The sequence below is a fragment of the Melanostigma gelatinosum genome, assembly GCF_949748355.1.
Source record: "Melanostigma gelatinosum genome assembly, chromosome: 1".
In the NCBI taxonomy this organism is placed as follows: Eukaryota; Metazoa; Chordata; class Actinopteri; order Perciformes; family Zoarcidae; genus Melanostigma; species Melanostigma gelatinosum.
In genome coordinates this window covers 9,572,372-9,592,007 of record NC_136634.1, presented here as the reverse complement: position 1 = coordinate 9,592,007, position 19,636 = coordinate 9,572,372, and the positions used below count along the sequence as shown (strand labels likewise).

The 19,636-nt window shown below is 42.2% G+C and overlaps 1 protein-coding gene across 5 annotated transcripts; it reads left to right on the top strand.

The window, feature by feature from the left end:
* The first annotated feature begins 1,907 nt into the window (after nt 1-1,907).
* Nucleotides 1,908-19,301, top strand: ano5a (anoctamin 5a). 5 transcript variants are annotated; one of them, XM_079265639.1, is made up of 22 exons: nt 1,908-2,138; nt 4,704-4,777; nt 5,429-5,566; nt 5,806-5,847; nt 9,111-9,218; nt 10,398-10,466; nt 10,689-10,973; nt 11,241-11,360; nt 11,543-11,658; nt 12,004-12,138; nt 12,243-12,348; nt 12,497-12,557; nt 12,792-12,943; nt 13,743-13,817; nt 14,426-14,654; nt 14,803-14,975; nt 15,075-15,172; nt 15,678-15,808; nt 16,089-16,294; nt 16,393-16,592; nt 16,944-17,049; nt 17,274-19,301. In XM_079265639.1, the coding sequence occupies exons 1-22, from the start codon at nt 2,069-2,071 to the stop codon at nt 17,502-17,504; spliced, it is 2,925 nt and encodes a 974-aa protein (XP_079121765.1). In that variant the 5' UTR covers nt 1,908-2,068; the 3' UTR covers nt 17,505-19,301. The 5 variants fall into 5 exon arrangements, with proteins under 5 accessions (XP_079121765.1, XP_079121764.1, XP_079121767.1 ...); XM_079265638.1 differs by lacking the exon at nt 13,743-13,817 and adding an exon at nt 13,291-13,371; XM_079265641.1 differs by lacking the exons at nt 5,429-5,566; nt 5,806-5,847.
* The last annotated feature ends 335 nt before the right edge of the window (nt 19,302-19,636 follow it).

The window sequence follows — 19,636 nt, the reverse complement described above, 5'->3', positions numbered from 1 at the left end:
GGAAAGCTGTACTGTAACTTGTGCTTCACTTGAGAATTTCAATTGTATACACTATATTGCACTATTATTACAGTATAGTACAAAATATGTGACCAACCTATTAAACAATGATGCAGTGTGACAGATTAAAACTATCAAACTTTACTCCACCTTTCCAATGCTGCTTGACACTGAATAGTAATAATCCTGTAATGTGATGTAAATAGTATTATGCTTTTAAAAGGTAAATTATCTTAATGAATAACTTCCATACTTAAAGTATATTTAATGTTCATTAGAGCTAAGTTAAACGACTGGCACAGTCGTTTTCTCTACATTTGTGTCTTGCTGTTTCAATGCTGTTTCCATATTTCTGAAAGATATTTCTAAAAATCTTTATCTGCTTTAAATTAGAGTGACATAGGAGTATTACGCAGTAGGCCTATTGATATTGGTGAGCGTATAATGAGCTTGTGTGTGTTTTTCTTACATGTGATTCCTATCGCACAGTCTTATGGACCTATTTCTGTTTCCCATCCTCTCTCTTTGACTATATAAAAACATAAAAACTAACATGTCGAACGGGTGGCCCTCTGTGGGTCCGTGCCTTGTTATTAAAGATGGTCTTCGCCATTAGTCTTGGAAAGCAGTGCACACCCAGGAAGAGCCACATGAGGAAGAGAGGCGATGTGAGGCTAAAGAAAAAGTGGTCGCGAAAATGAGAGGCTGTATTTCTGTACACGGCCACACCCCGCACAGGAGCACGACATAATTGCACCAGCAGGACTGTGTGAACCACTTGAAGGGCGACAGAGGGGACCACTGCGGCTAAACACGAGCGGAGTGGAAGAACAGGGTAGAGAGGTGGCTGGGCGGAGCAGGGGAGAGTTACTGGATCCTTTCCTGAACTCCCTGTTACAGAAGAAACAAACAGACGAGGTGAACTGCTGGGTAGATAAGCTAAACATCACGCTGACAAAACAGAACAAAACTATAGAATATATATATATGATTATATATGATTGCTGAACGATAGAGTTCACACAGTCCTGGAAAGTGCTCATCGGCAAAGAATATAACATGTCTGTTGTGTTTTATTTGAGCCTAAAAACATCACTGCGGGTTCACGCTCCAACTATGGGAACAGAACATTTTCTTTAACTGTTTTAGCATCTTCTCTGGTGAAAGACCTTTAGTTGTAGAGATCTTTAACATGAAACAGTTTTGGAAAAGGCACGAGTTAATAAGCTCATGTGGTTGGTTGTGAAGGAGTTCCTGGCTCTAACTCTGGACATTTTGCCTGACAAATGTAATTAATCCCTATAAGCAAATAGCTACATTATCTCAGGGAACAGAGTGACAACAGCATCACAATCCAAGAAACAAGTCCTTGTAACCTAGTCTGTATTTGCAACATCCTTAGTATAACAACAAAGTATGTGATTTTTATTGCAGATGATAATTGCTGATATGGTCGTGTTTACTTGGTTTCACTGACCACTTTTTCAACCACCACGTGACAAAAAAGACCCTGCATATCAAAACAGTGTCAAAAAGATAACCCACAGACTGAATATAGTCGACTTGTTTTTTCTATACATTGCCTTTAATTGATTTAATTTACATCATCATTTCATGATAACGTCTGCTGGAGAATACTCGTTCCTGATTGGCTGGCATGCGTCAGTAGTTTTAGACCCGTTACCCGTTAGCTTCTGTTGTTGTATTTGATCATGTCAGGCAGATAGATGTTATTTGAACGTTCCGTTTGTGTTCGTCCATTTGTACATGAGGCCAACCGAAAATAAGACGACTCGGCTGCAGTATCATTGGCTCATTGGCTCGTGGTGTGGAGCCACTCCCCGCACGGACCTCCCTCCACGCTGGGGTGATGCAGCAGTCGGCGGTCAGTGGGTGAAGGAGGGCAGCCTGGGCGACTATCCCGGTGTAGGAGCTGAAGAGGAGCACTGTGAAGGAGAACGGCTCGGAGTCTGACGCGTGGGAAGGCGGGACAGAAGTCGTCCGTCGGGGGATATCTTGGTGTACACGGGGACGGATAAGCGCGGCTCGCCAACACGAGAGACTCAACATGCACAGAATAACGGGGAAAACCGGAGGGGACAGTTTGATAGAGATGAGCCCAACTGACTCGTTCAATGGTGAGTAGCAAAACATGGCTGTGTTGTGCTCCATTAGTAGATACCGTCCTGCTGGGGAATCAATTAAGACTAAACTGAGGTTGGAATTCCCCAGTCTGTTATAATAACTTCAAACTAAGTTTTCATGGACTACTAAACAAATGTTACACTAAAACAACAGCCCTTTAAACACTACTGTGTTAGAATATTGTGGACAAATATATTACAAGAACTTAAACTTTTTAACGACCATAACAACATAACGAAAACATTTCACATTTGACAACAAAGTACAGCACACTTTAAATTAGTCTTCCTGGGGCAGCTGGCAAATTGCAGTGTATAACTGTACCACCTTCACCTATATACACAGGACATTTGTACAATTCATTTCAGTAACATTTGCTCAACTATTTTTCTGACGTATACCCACCCTGCACATTTCCTCTTTCCCCGCCACAACAAGCTCATAATCTGTGTTTCTATGCAAGCAGCAGTGACGTACAGCCAGCCATCCTCTGACAGCATGGCCTGCTTACTGGAAACTCTCTGTCACATACAGGCACCTCTTCATCCACCGGCACAAACCCCCAAACCCTCCTCTGCTTCTGGCCTCGTGTGAATTCCAAACAAACGCTTCGATGATTGGGCTTTTTTTTTTGCCTTTTATGGTGTTGCTGAGTGGAGGATGATTCACCCTCCAGTGTTGAGTTTCATCTGAAACATAGAGAGAATCGTATCATAGCCGATCACGACAGGATCGTGATCTATTGTTACGCTTACATTGGTGTTGTGTGTTTATGGTGTGTTGAGATAACACACTGCGGTATTCCAAATCGTGATTACTTTAATATATAGTTCATACAATGGTGACTGCTGCTGATGGGAAAACAGCCTATATATGGTGAACCATATTGTATGAGGTAGGGCCAACAACAATTAGTTGAAAGTCTTACTGTTACCTGGCATATCCCCAGACCGCCAGTATTTCCAGACAACACAATCGGAGTCTAAATTAATACATGTATAATGTGAGAGTCTTTAAATGTCATTTAATGGTAAATCAGACTGCATAAACACTGCAAAAAGTCAATTTTTTCAGATTTTTCAGATTTGTGAAAGTCTCACAGTTTTGTTTTATATACAAATAAAGCAGTTTGAAAACATGAGGCTGCTGAATTTACTTTAACACCCTGACTAGATGGCAGACGGTAACCCTGAAAAACTATGGGTACAACATTTGATACAGCTATATGCTAAAAAGTAGTCCATACCTCAGTTTTTTCAATAAACCAGCTCTATTTGTTGCATGATTTCCATTTTAGTATCGATGTAGCTGAGCTGTAAATGATAGATGTACGTGAGGTCTGGAGTCTGGTCGGTTGCTGTGGTAATAACAAGAGAGTCAGAAGCAGCCTTGTGGCATTTCCACTGTGATCAGCTGCTCTTGAACAAGGCCTTAACTGTGGAGGCGTCTGAGGTGGGAAAAGACTGTTGGCTTAGCCGAGAGACGCTTTATACCGAGCGCTGGAATACTGAGTCCAACTGTGCAACAATATGCTCAGCTGTGTGCTGTGCTGTGTTTTAAGGAAGATGAAACAAGAAGTTGGATTTAATGTTGTGGTTAAAGCACTATACAAGTCTGCCATAAAAGGGTGGCCATGTGACTTGTATTTTAAAGAAGTGATTCTTCAAGGGCCACTGCTGGTGTAACAATGCATTTCAGTTGTTCCATTGTTACTGTGGGAAATACTGTGATTTATTATAACAAATACAACAATAAAGGCCTGCGGTGGTGAATGCCAGTTCTGAAAAATGTAATTTGTTTTTGTTTCGAACCACTAACTTATACTTTGCTGACCTACTGTGTAATAATGTAGAGACAGAGACGGTTTACATATTGCAAGGTTTAAATGCTTGTTTCAGGTCTGTGTAAGCACATTTTGTGTGTTGAGTCCAGACTAAATATAACTCAGAGAGACCATCAATTAGGACGGTTGTTGCATTTCTATTTAAACACCGACACGGAGACTGAAACCTTGAGGTTTCTTGGCGAAAGTGTTGCTAACAGCACTTGATGTTTGTCTTGCTTTTCCATCTGCCCTGCTATTTGTTTTTGTAAATATTTGTACTCCGATTGAATGTACTCTAGAAGGTTGTTATTGCTTTTGTCGGCTACTGAATGGAGGGTGAGAGCAGAACTTCATCACACAAGCAGCTTTCATTTTCAATCACGTGGAGGGAGTTTACCGGACTTCTCAGTTTTGTTTCCTGCCGTCACTCCCGTAGCGGTAGCAACATGGCTGTTTGTATTCTTTCACAGTGATCCAGTTAAGTCACGCTATCTGGCCTTTTGGGAGCACTGCCACAAAATGCTGTACAAATATAGACCACAACATTGGCTATCTGTTAGTGCTCCTCTAATAACTGAGGCAGCTGTTCATATGCCTGAAACGTTACTGCCTCCAACATGCCTGTCTGAGATTTGATATGCTACTTATTATTATTCTACAATGAGAATGCTGTCCTGATTAGCAGTGGTAATTCTATTGCTGATTTAGTGTTTCGTATGTTACTGTCTTGCAGATAATATAAATGGCTACGACCAACATGCACAGGATCCATCCAGCACAGGATCCATCCAGCAGGGACAATCACCGGTATGTACCCATGTGTTAATTGTGTTCCACTGTCTGGCCAACCTCAACAGGCAGCTGGCTGACAAGTGAGGGTCGGCAGCTTGAGCAGGCTCGTCTGGGCCTTCCAGCCCATAAAAGCCAAGTGTTAACTCGGTCTCACCCTTCCTACAGCTGACAGCCACCCTGCATCACTGTCTTTTGGTTTCCCACCTTCAACATCTCCACAGCGCACATGCCACACATGCATGCACTATTTTCGTTTGCTGACATCGCTGAGCTACGCACTCCATTGTTCATTTGAGTTAACCGTGGCTTCCCAAGACAGATAAATGAAAGATTTCTGTCCGACAGTATCACATCTTCACCTCCTAAAAACATGGTAGCGGGAAGTTCATTGTGTACAAGTGAAGCGCTTTTAGATTTCCCCATCGGTCACACTGATTTTCTTATTGTGAATCATCCTCCAATCAACAGCCAACATGTGGTAGAAGGGTTAACTTGCCTATCTTGCCCACAATTTATCGTCTTAGTTTTGAGATTCCATCAATTTTTCCAGTAAACGTTTCCTAGTTTACAACCTGTACATGCCATGGGAAAGTCAGGGTTAATAACCCTTTTTCTCCTGTCTGTCCCCCCCCCCCCCCACCCCACCCTATCACACTGCACTTAAAGTCTCCTTTAAGACGCGATGTGTGTGTAGACACTTGTGAGTCTCTCAACACCAGCCTGGCCTCCCTGTCCCCCTCTGACGACAGCGACGGTCCACAGTCTGATCCTCAGACCTCAGAGCGAATCAGTGATTTGACTGGGGTAAGACACCAGTCGGGGGCACAGATGCATGCCGCTGTGTCCGTCTGCTTGTTTGTGTCATTTTACATCACCTCTGAACTCAAACCTGTAACTGAGCAAGATGTAATGATGCGTTAACGTAACACACGTGTTGAGTGTGTGACATTTTGATCGCCAAATAAACTGTAAAAATACAGTTTTCTGCTGTATTTTGTTGTGTTGTTAGGCTTTCCCTCACTATCCAATCGGTTCCTCCACAGCTCTCGAGAAAGCGGGCGCTATTCCTGAAGTTTCGCTCCAGGGTATGGCATGGTAAAACAGGCTTGTGACGTGATGCTTTGCAAATTTATGCATATTTCTGCCTGCCAGCCTTTATTTCCTTCATGAGAAATGTTTATTCAGTGTTGAGTTTCTCCACCGGCGTTAGTCAGAGAAAAACGCTTGGACATAAGAGATTAAATTAATACCCATCTCTTTGTAGAGAGCTGATGGTGGCTTCTCGAGAGCACGTTTTTGTTTTGTTTTTTTGGCTGCAAAGAGTAATGGAAACATACTGGCATGAGTGGTGGGTTGATGCATCATAAGAGTTCATTAAAAATGGAAACGTCCTGTTCCCTTGCTTTGTTCTCACCTGTGATAACCGCCCGCTTCACTGAAGAGAAATCAACAGCCTGGTGGTGTTACAGCTCAATTAAAAAGTGCCCATTTGCACACGCATCGCATTTGTCATTTGCCTAGCTGTTTCTGTCTGTGCGCATATATGTCTGCTTGTGTACTTTAAGTATATGCAGTCTATACTGTAATCATGGCCCTGCCCTGTGCTCATGACAGGACTGGACTCGGCTGTGGCTAACTAACCTTAATGTGTACCGTCGGCTTCTTCTTTTGAATCCTCTAACATGTGGTCTTGTTTAAACAGTGTTAAACCCATTTTGGTTGAAAGTGGAATCATTACCCCTTTTTAACGGCTGTTCATCTAAGAAAAAAACCCGGCCATAAGCATTTCTAATAATCAGGCTTGCTCCGACTAAATGCTGCATTTTAGCTGAGTGAAAGATCGCATGGAGGACTTTTAGAGGGAGGCAGCTGCACATCTATGAACTGCCTCTATTATGAAGAATGGAAACAAAAGCTGAGTGTAAAGTCCTCCTCTTACAAGAAGTTTCAGCTGCATGTGACCTTTCAGCAGGGTTTTTCATCGTGAACTCTTCGGGAGGCGCACTGAACCAGATACATTTTCCTGCATTCACATTTTCCCTTTTTTTAGCTCTGGAAAAAAAAACACAATCGTCTCTGTGTTTAGAGCAAGTCTCAGGATTGCACCGAGGAAACAACGCAGAGTTCTACAGGCAACCATAAACTAAATGTGTCTAACAATACAGAACTCTGTTCTGTTCTTCTGTTGAAATGATAGACCCCAAAAAAAAAGAGAAGAGAATTGGAACCTTGCCATTATGTTTTGTGGCACTTGTCACAGTGCATTACGTTACTAGTGTAGAAAAGGAAGCTAGACAGGAGTCATTGGATGGAGAGAAGATTCGAAATGATGATTGGGATTATGATATGTGACCAGTTCATTGAAGTTCTGTTTGAAGAACTGTTTCATCCTAAAACAGAAATGTTTTGACAGTGATATTTTGAAGAAACCCCTCCCTGAAATTAGAAGTCTATTCATCTTATGCATGTTCTGCATTCACCCTCCTTAATTAAGATAGAAGACACGCATGTGTAAACACCCAGTACTTAGAGGTTAGCTGGTAAATGTATAGAGCTGTGTGGCCTCTCCCAGCTTTACAGAGCAGAAGCAGGTCCCAGCAGACTCACTCATTCCATACGGTTGATCTGTAATTACAGCAAATTTGAGAGTTTTTGCAGCGACGTCCCAGTTAAAGAAAGCACCCACCCTGCCATGGTCAACATGGTCCAATCTAGTCTGGGAGGTGGTGCAGAGCAGACGTTACAACGTATTGGGATAAGAAAACAGTGAAAAAAGATTGTAGACGTAGACAGGAATTGTTTTATAAGTTGGTATAGTAGGAATCAGGGTGAAAGACCCAGCGGTTTAACAGCTGTCTCAATAACAGTATCACCACTTGTCTGAGGCATGCATTTACCACTGATAGTGTCCCATTTGCACTTTACACCATTGTGGTAAGGTCTCTAGATTGTTTGATTGATTAGTTTCAAACATTCAGCTCAGGCTGGGGACTGGGGAGAGTGATCTGTTGTGTTGTGACAGTAATTCGCTCTTGTCAGAGCAGATTTCCTCATGTGGTCAGTTAGCTTTTCAGCTAGCATTTTGCTTCTCTGAAATATTTGACGGCATGTTTGAGGGACTTTTGCTCCCCTGATGGTCAGTGCTGTACAGTACAGTATTACATTAGTTAGCTAGCTGGCAACCGCTATGCTGTCCCAGTGCTGATGTCATCTCTAGGAGTCTCCTCTACTTCTCTCCGAGTATCCCTCCTCGTGTCTCTCTCGCTCTCTCTTTGCTAGATGTCTGAGCAAGTGAGGGCTTGTTTAGGGAGGTGGGTGGACGAGATCTAACTCCTCTGGCCGGGGATCAGTGGAGTGAGAGTGAGAGAAACGGGGCTTTCAGGGCTGCATCGCGCTCCCTGGAGAAAGGCAATTTTGCCCTATCAGACAGCCAGCCTTTCTGCTGATGCATCATAGTCGTAAATGGAGTGGGTCATGGAGGTAAAGTGCTCTTCCTTTCCTCCCTACCCTCGCAGCTGATGGACGGGGCCAGCTCAGTCAGAACTACAGTATAGTGCAATGTTTTTTGTGATGCTAAACGTTGAGTGCTCTAAATTGTCTGCTACTGTAGTAATGACAGAAGTAACTGTTACTCGGTTATATTTAGCTCTCTGAACAGCTGAAGCAGAACTAGCAGCATGCCCTCCTTTCCTCTCTTAAAGCATTCTCTTCTGCCCTGTGGCTGCTGAAAGGCTGGCATTTACTAGCTCGCACATTTTTGGAATTTCTTTAGCCACCAATCCAGGTTTTAGACGCTACGGCTTGAAGGATTTACAGAAAAGCAAGTAAACTGCCACAGTGTTGGTGTGTTAAGCCCGATATGGATGCTGGATGTCCCTGCTGTGTGTAGAGAGCGGTAGTTGTGAATTTGTTGTCCTTTCCACATATCCTTTGCTATCACATGTAACCTGAGGTAGTGTTCAATGAGATCAGATGACCTGAAATCAAATCATTATACTTCATAGATTTCTTCATGTCGTACAACAAAGATTTATGTTGATGCCTATTCTCATCTTCAGTAAATCATATCAAAGGGACATGATCGGCATGAAGCATCTGAGCAGTTCCCCTTCATTTAGCATACTGTTTGTGTTTGGAGTGAAAATATAATAATCTGTATTTTTGTTTTTAAACCAGTCGAGTGTGAAGTGGTGTGTCGGCCTTGTTCTCTGGGTTTTGCTGTTAGCTACTGACACATAAATGGTCTCACTGTCTGCTCTGCTGTATGTGAATGCATCCAAATACTTGCTGAGCTGATGCTGTACGTGTGTGTTTAAATGCTGATGTCTCTGTTCCATCTCCTTTATAGATTGACAAACAACAACACAGCAAAGACTCTGTGTTCTTCCGGGATGGAGTGCGTATGATTGATTTTGTGCTGTCCTATGTAGACGATAAAGATGGTGAGAGAAAACAGGTAAGAAACAACTTCTAAGACTGTATGTCCAAAATATTAGCCTTCTTGTAATAACTGACGATTGTTCCTTGATGACTTGTTATTCAGTGTTATTGTTGTATTTATTCCAGAGTTGAGTATCTTGAAATTCTAAAATATCCCACAAAAGAACAGCTGATGCTGTTTCCACTTTTTGATTTACACACAGTGAGAGCTGTTTCTCACAGGATGGCCTCAAAGTTCACTGTGTGTGTCAGCAGCATGCCCCAAAAACCACAACACTGATAACGTTAGATAAACATTCTCAGTTTGTGTAAGTAATCCTCTCAAGGTCAAATCTAGAGATAGACTGGCAGACACTTTTTCTTTCAGTAAAACTGCATTCTAGTATTTCCAAACTGCAGCTGGCCAGATGTTTTTGTGTGCGGTCAGCTGTTGGGTGCAGAGAGACACTGGGCTGTTAGTCTTCACATCTCCGTGTTGCCACTCGGCTATGAGGCAGTGTGTCACAACCGACTCACATTTTTCCTCGCCAGTGAGTCAACACTCAGACCTCTGTGCTGGTCAGGAACTCTCTCATTTGTTCCACTGTATGAGGAAGGCCAGACAGGAAGCCACTTCCTGTGTAGAATCCACATGTGTTGTAAAATGTGATGGTAAATCTCAGCTCTAACAAGGAGGTACATTTCTTTGTTTGAATTATTGATGATATGGACAATTGTGCCCACCTCTGAAGACGTCAAACCTAATTCCAGGTGCCCTATGGAATCTGATCTTATGTCCTGTCTTGTCCACAACTGTTTTAATAGTAGTTGTGTAATTATTGTTGTACCATTTTCGCACCTGCTGCAATGACTGTGACTCCACGTTTACTTTTTGGCTTGATTTACATACATTGACACAATTGAACCTGATTTCAGTTGTATATTCTCAGTTGTGCGTCATACAATGTGATCCGCATCCTTCCATGCATTATCTTTACCCACTTATCCCGTTCAGCGTCACAGGGGGGCTGGAGCTGATCCCGGCTGACATTGGGTGAAGACGGGGTACACCCTGGACAGGTTGCCAGACTATCGCAGGGCTGACACATAGAGACAGACAACCATACGGGCAATTTAGAGATCTCACTGTTGTGCAATGGCAGTAAAGGAATCAAACGAATAAATACATGCATATGTGCTTTGTTTCCCTCTTAAGGAGAGGAGAAGGCTGTATGAGGCCGATCTAGTGAACGTCGGCCTGGAGCTGGAGACAGAAGATAAATCGGTAAGAGCATCCAATTATTTATTTGATTATGTCGAATGTAAAAGGAAATTAGGTGGCTCATATATGTGTATTTTATTTATTCATTGTTTTTAGAAAGACAATAATTGCGGTAAAACAATAAACCAGTACAAAAGTGTCTTTTACATATGACCTGTACTTATATTTTAGTTTATGAATCAGTTGCCCTACACGCCTTACACTGTGACACCTGTGTCACATCAGGAGTCAGACGATGGAAAGACTTACTTTCTGAAGATCCACGCTCCATGGGAAGTGTTGGCCACCTACGCAGACGTGCTGAAGGTTAAGGTCCCATTCAAGGCCAACGACATCCCGGACAACAGCGACACGCCGATGAACTGGCTGTCCACCCCTTTCCGTCTGCCGGAGCACATCATGCACCCCCAGCCAGACTATTTCACAGCTCCCTTTGACAAGAGCAAGTCTGACTTCTTCCTTATCGACAACAAAGATACGTTCTTCTCGCCTTCTACTCGCAACAGGATAGTAAGGATACTTTTTTATCTTGTTTGTGAATTATAAATTCAAAAATTTCCCTTGACATTCACATCCAATCTGAATTTCCAGTATTAAATACTACAGACGCTGCCTCCACGTGTGTTGCATTTTTAAAAGGCTTATTTTAACGACTGACCTATGAATTTAGTTATATCTGCTTTTCACTTCAGCTATTGTGAATACAGAAGCAACTTTATCATTCTGTTTGTATCTAACAAAGCTATACCCTTATACCCTATATCTCCCTGTGCCCAGCTCTACTACATCCTGTCCCGCTGTTCCTACTTCAGGGATGAATGTGGAGATAAAGACAAGAAGGGGATCAAGAGGTTGCTCAACAATGGCACCTACACTGCTGCCTTCCCCCTGCATGATGTGAGCCTCTTTTGGTGAACATTCACCTCTTGTTTTTTTTTTTGTCATTGGAAAAAGACAGAGACTTCAATGAAATTTGCACTCATTACTTTTCCACAGTAACCTCTTGTTGGAGGCAGTGTTGTGGCATTTGTGAGGATGAATAACTTTGCAATGTGACTGTGTTTCAATTGTGCGAGCAGTGTAGATACTGGTCAAGATCGAAGGATGCTAACTGCGAAAGTGACAGATACAATCTCCACAAACACTGGGCCAGATTCTTCTGTTTCTTCAAGGAGCAGCCCCTCAATCTTATACGGTAAGACTTTAAACCAGAGTACTCACATCTGAAGTTAAAGTTACAATCTCGAAGATTTCTGTTTCTTTCATTTTGGCAGTACCTATGGTGATAATTGGTAATTGTAGCTGTGTTTTTTGCTCCCACTTCCCTGATACACAGAGGCGCCTGTGATTTATTTTTGGTTATGTTGCCACAGACGTCCAGTTTGTTACACTGCAAATGCTTTCATCAGTTGGCCACATGCCCAATCCCTATTGTGCTACCTCATTCGGTATTGCATGTGACGTAGCAGAAATCGAAATCTTTCATATTATTTCTTTAATTAAATATTTACTGCAAACATGTTGTTTTTCCCTTCAACAGGAAGTATTATGGGGAGAAGATAGGTATTTATTTTGCGTGGCTGGGCTTCTACACTGAGATGCTGTTGTTTGCTGCAATAGTTGGAACGATGTGTTTCATCTATGGATTATTGACTTACGATGACAACGATTGGAGGTGATTTTTTTTTTAATAACCTGTTTTGTAGGTCTTCCAGATGCCATTGTTTGGTCATAAAATAATAGCTAACAAATCTCCTTGTTTGTCTCGTTGCCCTACAGTAAAGAAATATGTAGTGAGAAGGTCGGGGGGAATATTGTCATGTGCCCGTTGTGTGACAAGAAATGTGGCTACTGGAAACTCAACACAACATGCAACTCCTCATGGGTGAGACATCTTGGCTTTGTGACTGTTTTTGTTCATCATGAATTATGTTCTACCTACAATATGTGACATTTAAAGGGTGGTTGCAGCTAAATGTCAAGAAATCCGTGATTCATTATCTCATTATTTCTCCAACATGTTCTTCTTTCAGCAATCGCACCTATTTGACAATGTGGGAACAGTGTTTTTCGCCATATTTATGGGGATTTGGGGTGAGTAAAAATGTCTGCTCTCTGCATTTTGTAATTTCTAACCCATAGTGGGAGCTGATGAATTTAAATCGCAGTTACTCACTCTGTATTTAAATCACAAAAAAATATTTTCTCACTTAATTTTTGTCTGCTGAGGTGCTGATATCTGCTACTTTTGCAACCACACCAATAAGATGGAGGTCAATGGCGGTCAAAGCACTGAAAAATCACATTTTCGCGCCGTGTGCTCTACAGTGACGCTGTTTCTGGAGTTCTGGAAGAGGCGGCAGGCTCGTCTCGAGTACGAATGGGATCTGGTCGACTTTGAGGAGGAACAACAGCAGCTTCAGCTTCGGCCAGAGTACGAATCCAAGTGCACCAACCGAAAGCTGAACCGCATCACTCAGGTGTTTGTGTGCTTATTAAATACTCATATGCTGCTTAATACTTTTAGCTTTAGGTCTGCTTAGCTTCCACAAGGTGTTACCAGACACACATACTGATCGGTAGTCTCGGTCAGATTACAGTAACTGTTTTATTGATTTTAAAACTTTTCAGTTGGTTGTAGTCATTCACGAACTAAAAAACTCTTGTAAATGGAAACTTTGATTAAAAACAATATCACTGAAAATTCACCATCTGCGTTTTCGGGGGTCAGGAACACATAGTTGTGGATAGTGACAGACATGGATGTGTAAAATGAACAGAAGCAGGGAGCTATAATTTGCCTTGACCGCATCCCACCCACTTTTAGGAAACAGAGTGGGTTCTTCACAGGACTGCAACAGATTTAATGGGGAAGTTGTTGCTGTGCTGGGCCACAGTGACACTCTGGGTAAGGGTGGCACCTAACATGGAATGCCACATTGGTGAGGAATAGGTTTTGGTGTGGCGTAGTTTGTGTAGATAATAGACATTTCTGGAAAGACTCAGAGGCACAAGTTTCCTTTTGTACTGCATTTATTGTTTGTCTGGTGGATCAGCATCTTGAAAGGCTGGCTTCACCAGGAGACCGCCAGATGAAAGAATTGGACTTGGACCGAAACACCGACACACAAAGCTGTAATTGGGCGGCCGCGCTCTGCCTTGCATCTGCGGCCAGTTAGTGGTAATTAAAGGAGCCTGGCCTCTTTTAGAGCTGTCTTTTCAGGATATAACAAAGGGTGACTGACTCCTGTGTCCATGCTTTGCTTGCTTGTGATATAGGAAATGGAACCATACTTACCCATAACAAGCAAGTGTGCACGCTCATGTCTGTCTGGAGCCACGGTCCTGTTATGGGTGAGCATTGTACCTTTGGTGCACTTGATTACTCTAAACGACTTTCATCCTCTACCTGCTTCTTCACCCTGTGTCTTTTTGTCTTTCTCATCATACTGGTCATTATTATCATCATCATCATCACTAGTATCATGTGACCAGGGCCACTATGTATAAAACTCCTAAGAAATGGACCTCTCTGTAAAAATGTGGGCACTGAGACCAAGTCAGAATAGTTTATATTTCAGTCACTGACTTTAAATTTACAAATATGAGCAAAATGATGTAATTCTTAGAAATATGACCTATATAGACCAAAGTCTTGCAGTTTTAAACATTTTGGCCCAGAGCATTACTGTACTGACTCGAGTATAAATCTGTAACATGTGCATGAGCTAGGAAGATTATGGGATATTTCTTTTCGTGGGACATGTGTGCACACTTTAAGCATGACAGTTCCTCCTAACATGTATGTTTGCAAAAATTCACCTTCTTTTATTCATATGTCTTAAATTAATTTTGTTTTTTGCACTTGCGTCACAGTTTGTATGGTGTTCTCTGTGTGCTGTACTTTTGTCTTGTGCCATGTAGTTGTCTTTCATGTTGTTTCTGTTGTCTCTGTCCTGAAGATCTCATTGATCATTGCCTGCATCATTGGGGTGATTGCGTACCGCCTGGCGGTATACGCAGCCTTCGCCAGCATCATGAAGGACAGTGCCACCAGCCACCTACAGGTGGTTGGCCCTTACATCACGCCACAGCTGGCCACTTCTGTCACAGCCTCCTGCATCAACTTTGTTATCATCATGATCCTCAACCTCATGTATGAGAGAGTGGCTGTTTGGATCACTGACATGGGTGAGGGTCAGAGTGAGAGAGCGTGTCCAGGATTATTGAACTTCTGTGTCTTTATGTATCCATTATGCATTTCGCAAGTGTGAAATGTCTTCCCTGTTTCGTTTATGTATTCAAAATCGATACGTTGTCATCTTTTACAATGCGGCAGAGATTCCCAAGACCCACCTGGAGTATGAGAACAAACTGACGGTGAAGATGTTCCTCTTCCAGTTTGTAAACTACTACTCCTCCTGCTTCTACGTGGCTTTCTTTAAGGGAAAGTTTGTCGGCTTCCCTGGAGATTATGAGTACATGTTTGGCAGCAAACTGAGGAATGAAGAGGTAGAGATATAACTACATTACATTCTATAGGATCAGCCCCGGTTATTCGACTTGGATCTTTAATGTTTGTTTCGTTCCCATTTACCTGTCTACATCCAGTGTGACCCTGGGGGCTGTTTGATTGAGTTGACCACCCAGCTGGTGATAGTGATGACTGGTAAACAGGTGTGGGGCAACATCCAGGAGGCTCTGGTCCCGTGAGTAAAACTAAACCGACCATGCAAAGCACAGGGGGCTAAATTCACACACTCTTTACAGGCTTTGCAGCGACACCACATAACTCATAGATGCATCAACCATGGCTGGGCCTTTGTTTTATATTTTGATATCATTGATCTTTTTAGAAGTCAGCGTAAAAGTTTTTTCTTTTTAGACTTTCAAAATATTGTCAGTTCCTCCTGCAAGATGATTTGTAAAAGTACTCAAAGTAATGTAATAACGGCATCAGAGCCATCGTTAATGTTAATTACTTACATCTGTGCTTTTGCTACCATGAGAAGTCCAAATGTCTGCTTTCAAAAGTCCTGTTATCAGTGGCTGCATAATCTGTTTCCATTCCAAACGAATACAGAAATGAACCTAGACTGTTATGCTCAGTTCAGACAGACAGGTGCTATGTTTAGAAACTGAGTCATCTCTTCATAATGTTTATCAATATGGCTGAACTCTCACAGCTCTCTATCGCCCTCTTGTGTCCTTCAGGTGGCTGATGAACTGGTGGGGCAGCAGGAACGCACGAAACCACCCAGAGAGTCTGTACAGCCGCTGGGAGCAGGACCACGACCTGCAGAGCTTTGGACAGCTGGGCCTCTTCTACGAGTACCTGGAAATGGGTAAACATTCACTGCATAGTCGATCCATGACACAAAGAACAAGATATAAAGACACACTTGAAGGTTTTCAAGACGACTTTAGTGAAGTTCAGTTCAGACCAGGCCTACAACAAAACCAAGACAAACAGATAGATAGATAGACAGATAGATGGATAGATAGACAGATAGATGGACAGACTGATGGATAAATGGATGGATAGCTGCAGTGTCTGCTGAGATTCTGTCGATGGTGCTGTTTCCATTTTACTGTCTTTCACTAACCTCTCTCTTTGTGTCCCAGTGATCCAGTTTGGTTTCATCACACTGTTCGTCGCCTCCTTTCCACTGGCACCGCTGCTGGCACTTATCAACAACATCATCGAGGTTCGAGTGGATGCCTGGAAGCTCACCACTCAATTCAGACGTCCCGTGGCAGCAAAGGCTCACAGCATCGGAGCCTGGCAGGAAATCCTCAATGGGATGGCCGTACTCTCTGTGGTCACAAATGTGAGTGCTCGACAACATCTGTGTGTTTTGTGTCTGCACATTATCTACCTAGTTGTATCTCTAGTTTTCCTCACACCGTTTCTTTCCCTGCTTTCTAGGCGTTTATTGTGGCCTTTACCTCCGATATGATCCCTCGGCTCGTGTACATGTACGCCTACCAGCCAGACGGTGAGATGAATATGAAAGGCTACATAAACAACAGCCTGTCTGTGTTCAACATCTCTGCGATCCCACTGGCCAACAAGCCTGATGACGGGGAAAGCCCTTCCTGGTTCAACAGCTCCATCACTACCTGCAGGTTTGTGTGATTGTGAGGCTCTGTGCATAAGAAGGAAAGTATTTAAGTATTTAAGTTGTTCTTAAATACAGTATTTAAGTAATTGTGCTTTGTTACTTTTTACCACAAGTATATCATTTATAAAGTAAAGCCACATAGATACTGAACCACTATTCAACTTCAGATTTAAATATTGTGTTGTTAATATTGTATGTATTTTTAAAGTTGTGTTATTCCTTTTATAGGTATTATTAATGTATAATATAATAATACCAGAGTAATTATGACGTCCATTTCCTTTGCAGAATGGACTGAAGAATGTCATGAAACAGTCTTGAGTGAAAGCTTCTAAAACACGTTTCTTCTTCGCAGGTATCGTGATTACCGCTACCCTCCCGGCCATGAGAAGGAGTACTCCGTCACAATGCAGTTCTGGCATATTCTGGCTGCCAAGTTGGCTTTCATCATTATCGTGGAGGTAAGGCTGCAGTGCTTCCACCACCACCACATATTGATCACTGGAACTGAGCCTCACATTCTTACCTTGGACAGTAGTCAATTGTTACATTAATAGTAACCCTTCTTCTCCCACAAACACATTTTTCAGATAGAATATAAACCCATGCAGAGCTTTTTTTTCAGCAACTCTTGTTTACTCAAGCTTGAAGTAAAACGAACCTGTCGTGCCTTCTTCCTCCACAGCATGTTGTGTTCCTGGTCAAGTTCTTTGTGGCCTGGCTGATTCCTGATGTTCCCTCTGACGTGAGGGCTCGGGTAAAGCGAGAGCGCTACCTGGTCCAGGAGTATCTCCATAACTACGAAGTGGAGAAACTGAAGATCCAACTCAGCCAAAACGGCCACAGTGATTGTACCTGCACGCCCATGATCTATCCGTCTATACCCAAACATGAGGTGCTGTCCGAGTGTCTCTAGCCCAGCGAGCTGCTGGTCAATCAGCTGGACATGTTGGTGTAGATTACCCTGCTTGTGTATTGTGATACTGACCACCACTTTGCTGTAGTGCCTGTGGTGTTTGGTCCAGTACACACTCACACACACACTCACACAGACATTTGTTTTATTGAAGAGCTTGAGGTTTCCTTAATTCTCGGCCATCCCTCGTCTACTAATCTGCTGATAATATAAGTGCTCACGGCCCGAGTGAAAGACCAAGTCTCCACGCATGCTGAAACACATGCAATATTTATGGCTTTTCACTCGATGTCACCAAAGAGCTGATGATAATCAATATTTGCTGTAAGGAACGAAAAAGAAAATCTTATGCACTGTGTCTAAGCCAGACAATTTACTCGTATTGTAGTGTAAGTCTATTTATTTAATTGCCACTATGAGTAACAAAATACTTGATGCCTTACATACAATCTTATCATTGCTTCCATCTGTCATTAGAATAATAATTTCTATCATTTAGAAACTGAGAACTTGCTTACTATGGGGTTTTAAGTATTTCCCTTTGCTATAAGTTTGTTTCATTATATTTTTGTTGTTACAGCAGAAACATTCTGCCATTGTTTTTTGCATTGAGGTTACAGCACAGATGTAACACAATTTTACCAAATTATTTCCTTCACTCCACTGGCAGTTAATAGGGTTAGGGTTAGGGGTTAGGGTGCATTACGCTTTAATCTCGTAACAGCCCAGCCGTTTCTCAAGGCCAATGTCTGACATGTGAAGTAGCGTTTCATGACGACAAATCTGTGCAGCTCTTCGTACTGTGAGGAAGATGTTGTCCTGCAATGGCCAGTTGTTGAGCAGCAGCAGGTGCTGCATGTTGACTGTTGACAGCGAGTGAAGAGATCCCTTTTTAATGTGCCTCTGTTTACCAACACGTCGGAGCTAATGCAAGCCTGCCCCTACCCACTGAGCTATGTTTGCTCCATCACACAAAGCGCGTCAGCCATCGCCCAGTTCGTGTGCTTGGTTTCCTTAACTGTGTCTGTGTAGTGAAGGAAAGAAACGCGTTCTCATTTTTTTAAATTTTGCACCGAGCACTTAATGAAACGTAACTACCGAGACACAAGCACGTCAGTTTAATTGTTGTCATGACATTACATATTCATAATCGGTAGTTTGAAGCATAATGATATATATTGATATATATTGAAGCATGTGATAATCTGTTTTTATTTAAATGGAACAAGAGTTGAACTGCCTATTTGATATTTATATCAAGCTTAAATGGCAACACGGCGAAAGATGTAGCTTTTTATTTTTAAATGATATGAAGGACATTTTGCGTTTATTTGGCTGCCTATAGAAATATGTGAGAAGAATCTGTTTTTGAATTTTAGGTTGAATTTTATGTTCAATAGCTGGCTGCCACAAACTTGGACAACTAAATCTGTTTGTTTGAGATGCATGTCGATGTGACCGGCTGAGAGCAATGTTGGACTGGTCCAGTTTGCCTTTTTCATGCTCTGGGCTCAGCTGAACTGCCTGTTGATGCTTTAATACATCTAAAAACTTGTGTTTTCTATTTTATTTCCTTGTATACCTCTTCTCTTATGTCTTCTTCGTGTTATGCTCTCGTAATAATATTTCATTTTATACCATTACTATGCTCGTAAAAAAAGGTAAACCTGTTAACTGTGCTTAAAATTACAGTTCTGTTTTCAACCATTTTTTCTGTCATTTTTGTAATTGTCCTGTATCCAAATGTGTATGGTAAACAAAGACAAATCTCCAAAATAAAGTACCAGTTAATCTTGAGTAATTGTTGGACATGTTTGGATCAGTTTTAAATACTGTAGCCCACCTGCTCTCTCTCTCTGCTGAGAACATGAAAGTTGCTGTTCACATAACAGATGGCCCGAGAGAACACTGATAACTATTCAGTGTTTGTTAACACTGGTGGGTGTGTGTTACACCAAAATATGATGGTTGTTTCGCTTGGCACACAGTGAAGCCACTGTTATAAAGACATGGGCAACACGCAGGTTCAGGTAAGCTGGCACTGTTCACTGTGATTTTACACATGTTCTCAATCAGGTTAAATATCATGTTCCTATCTTTAATGTTTTGTGCAATCAAACCAAAGTGTTAAC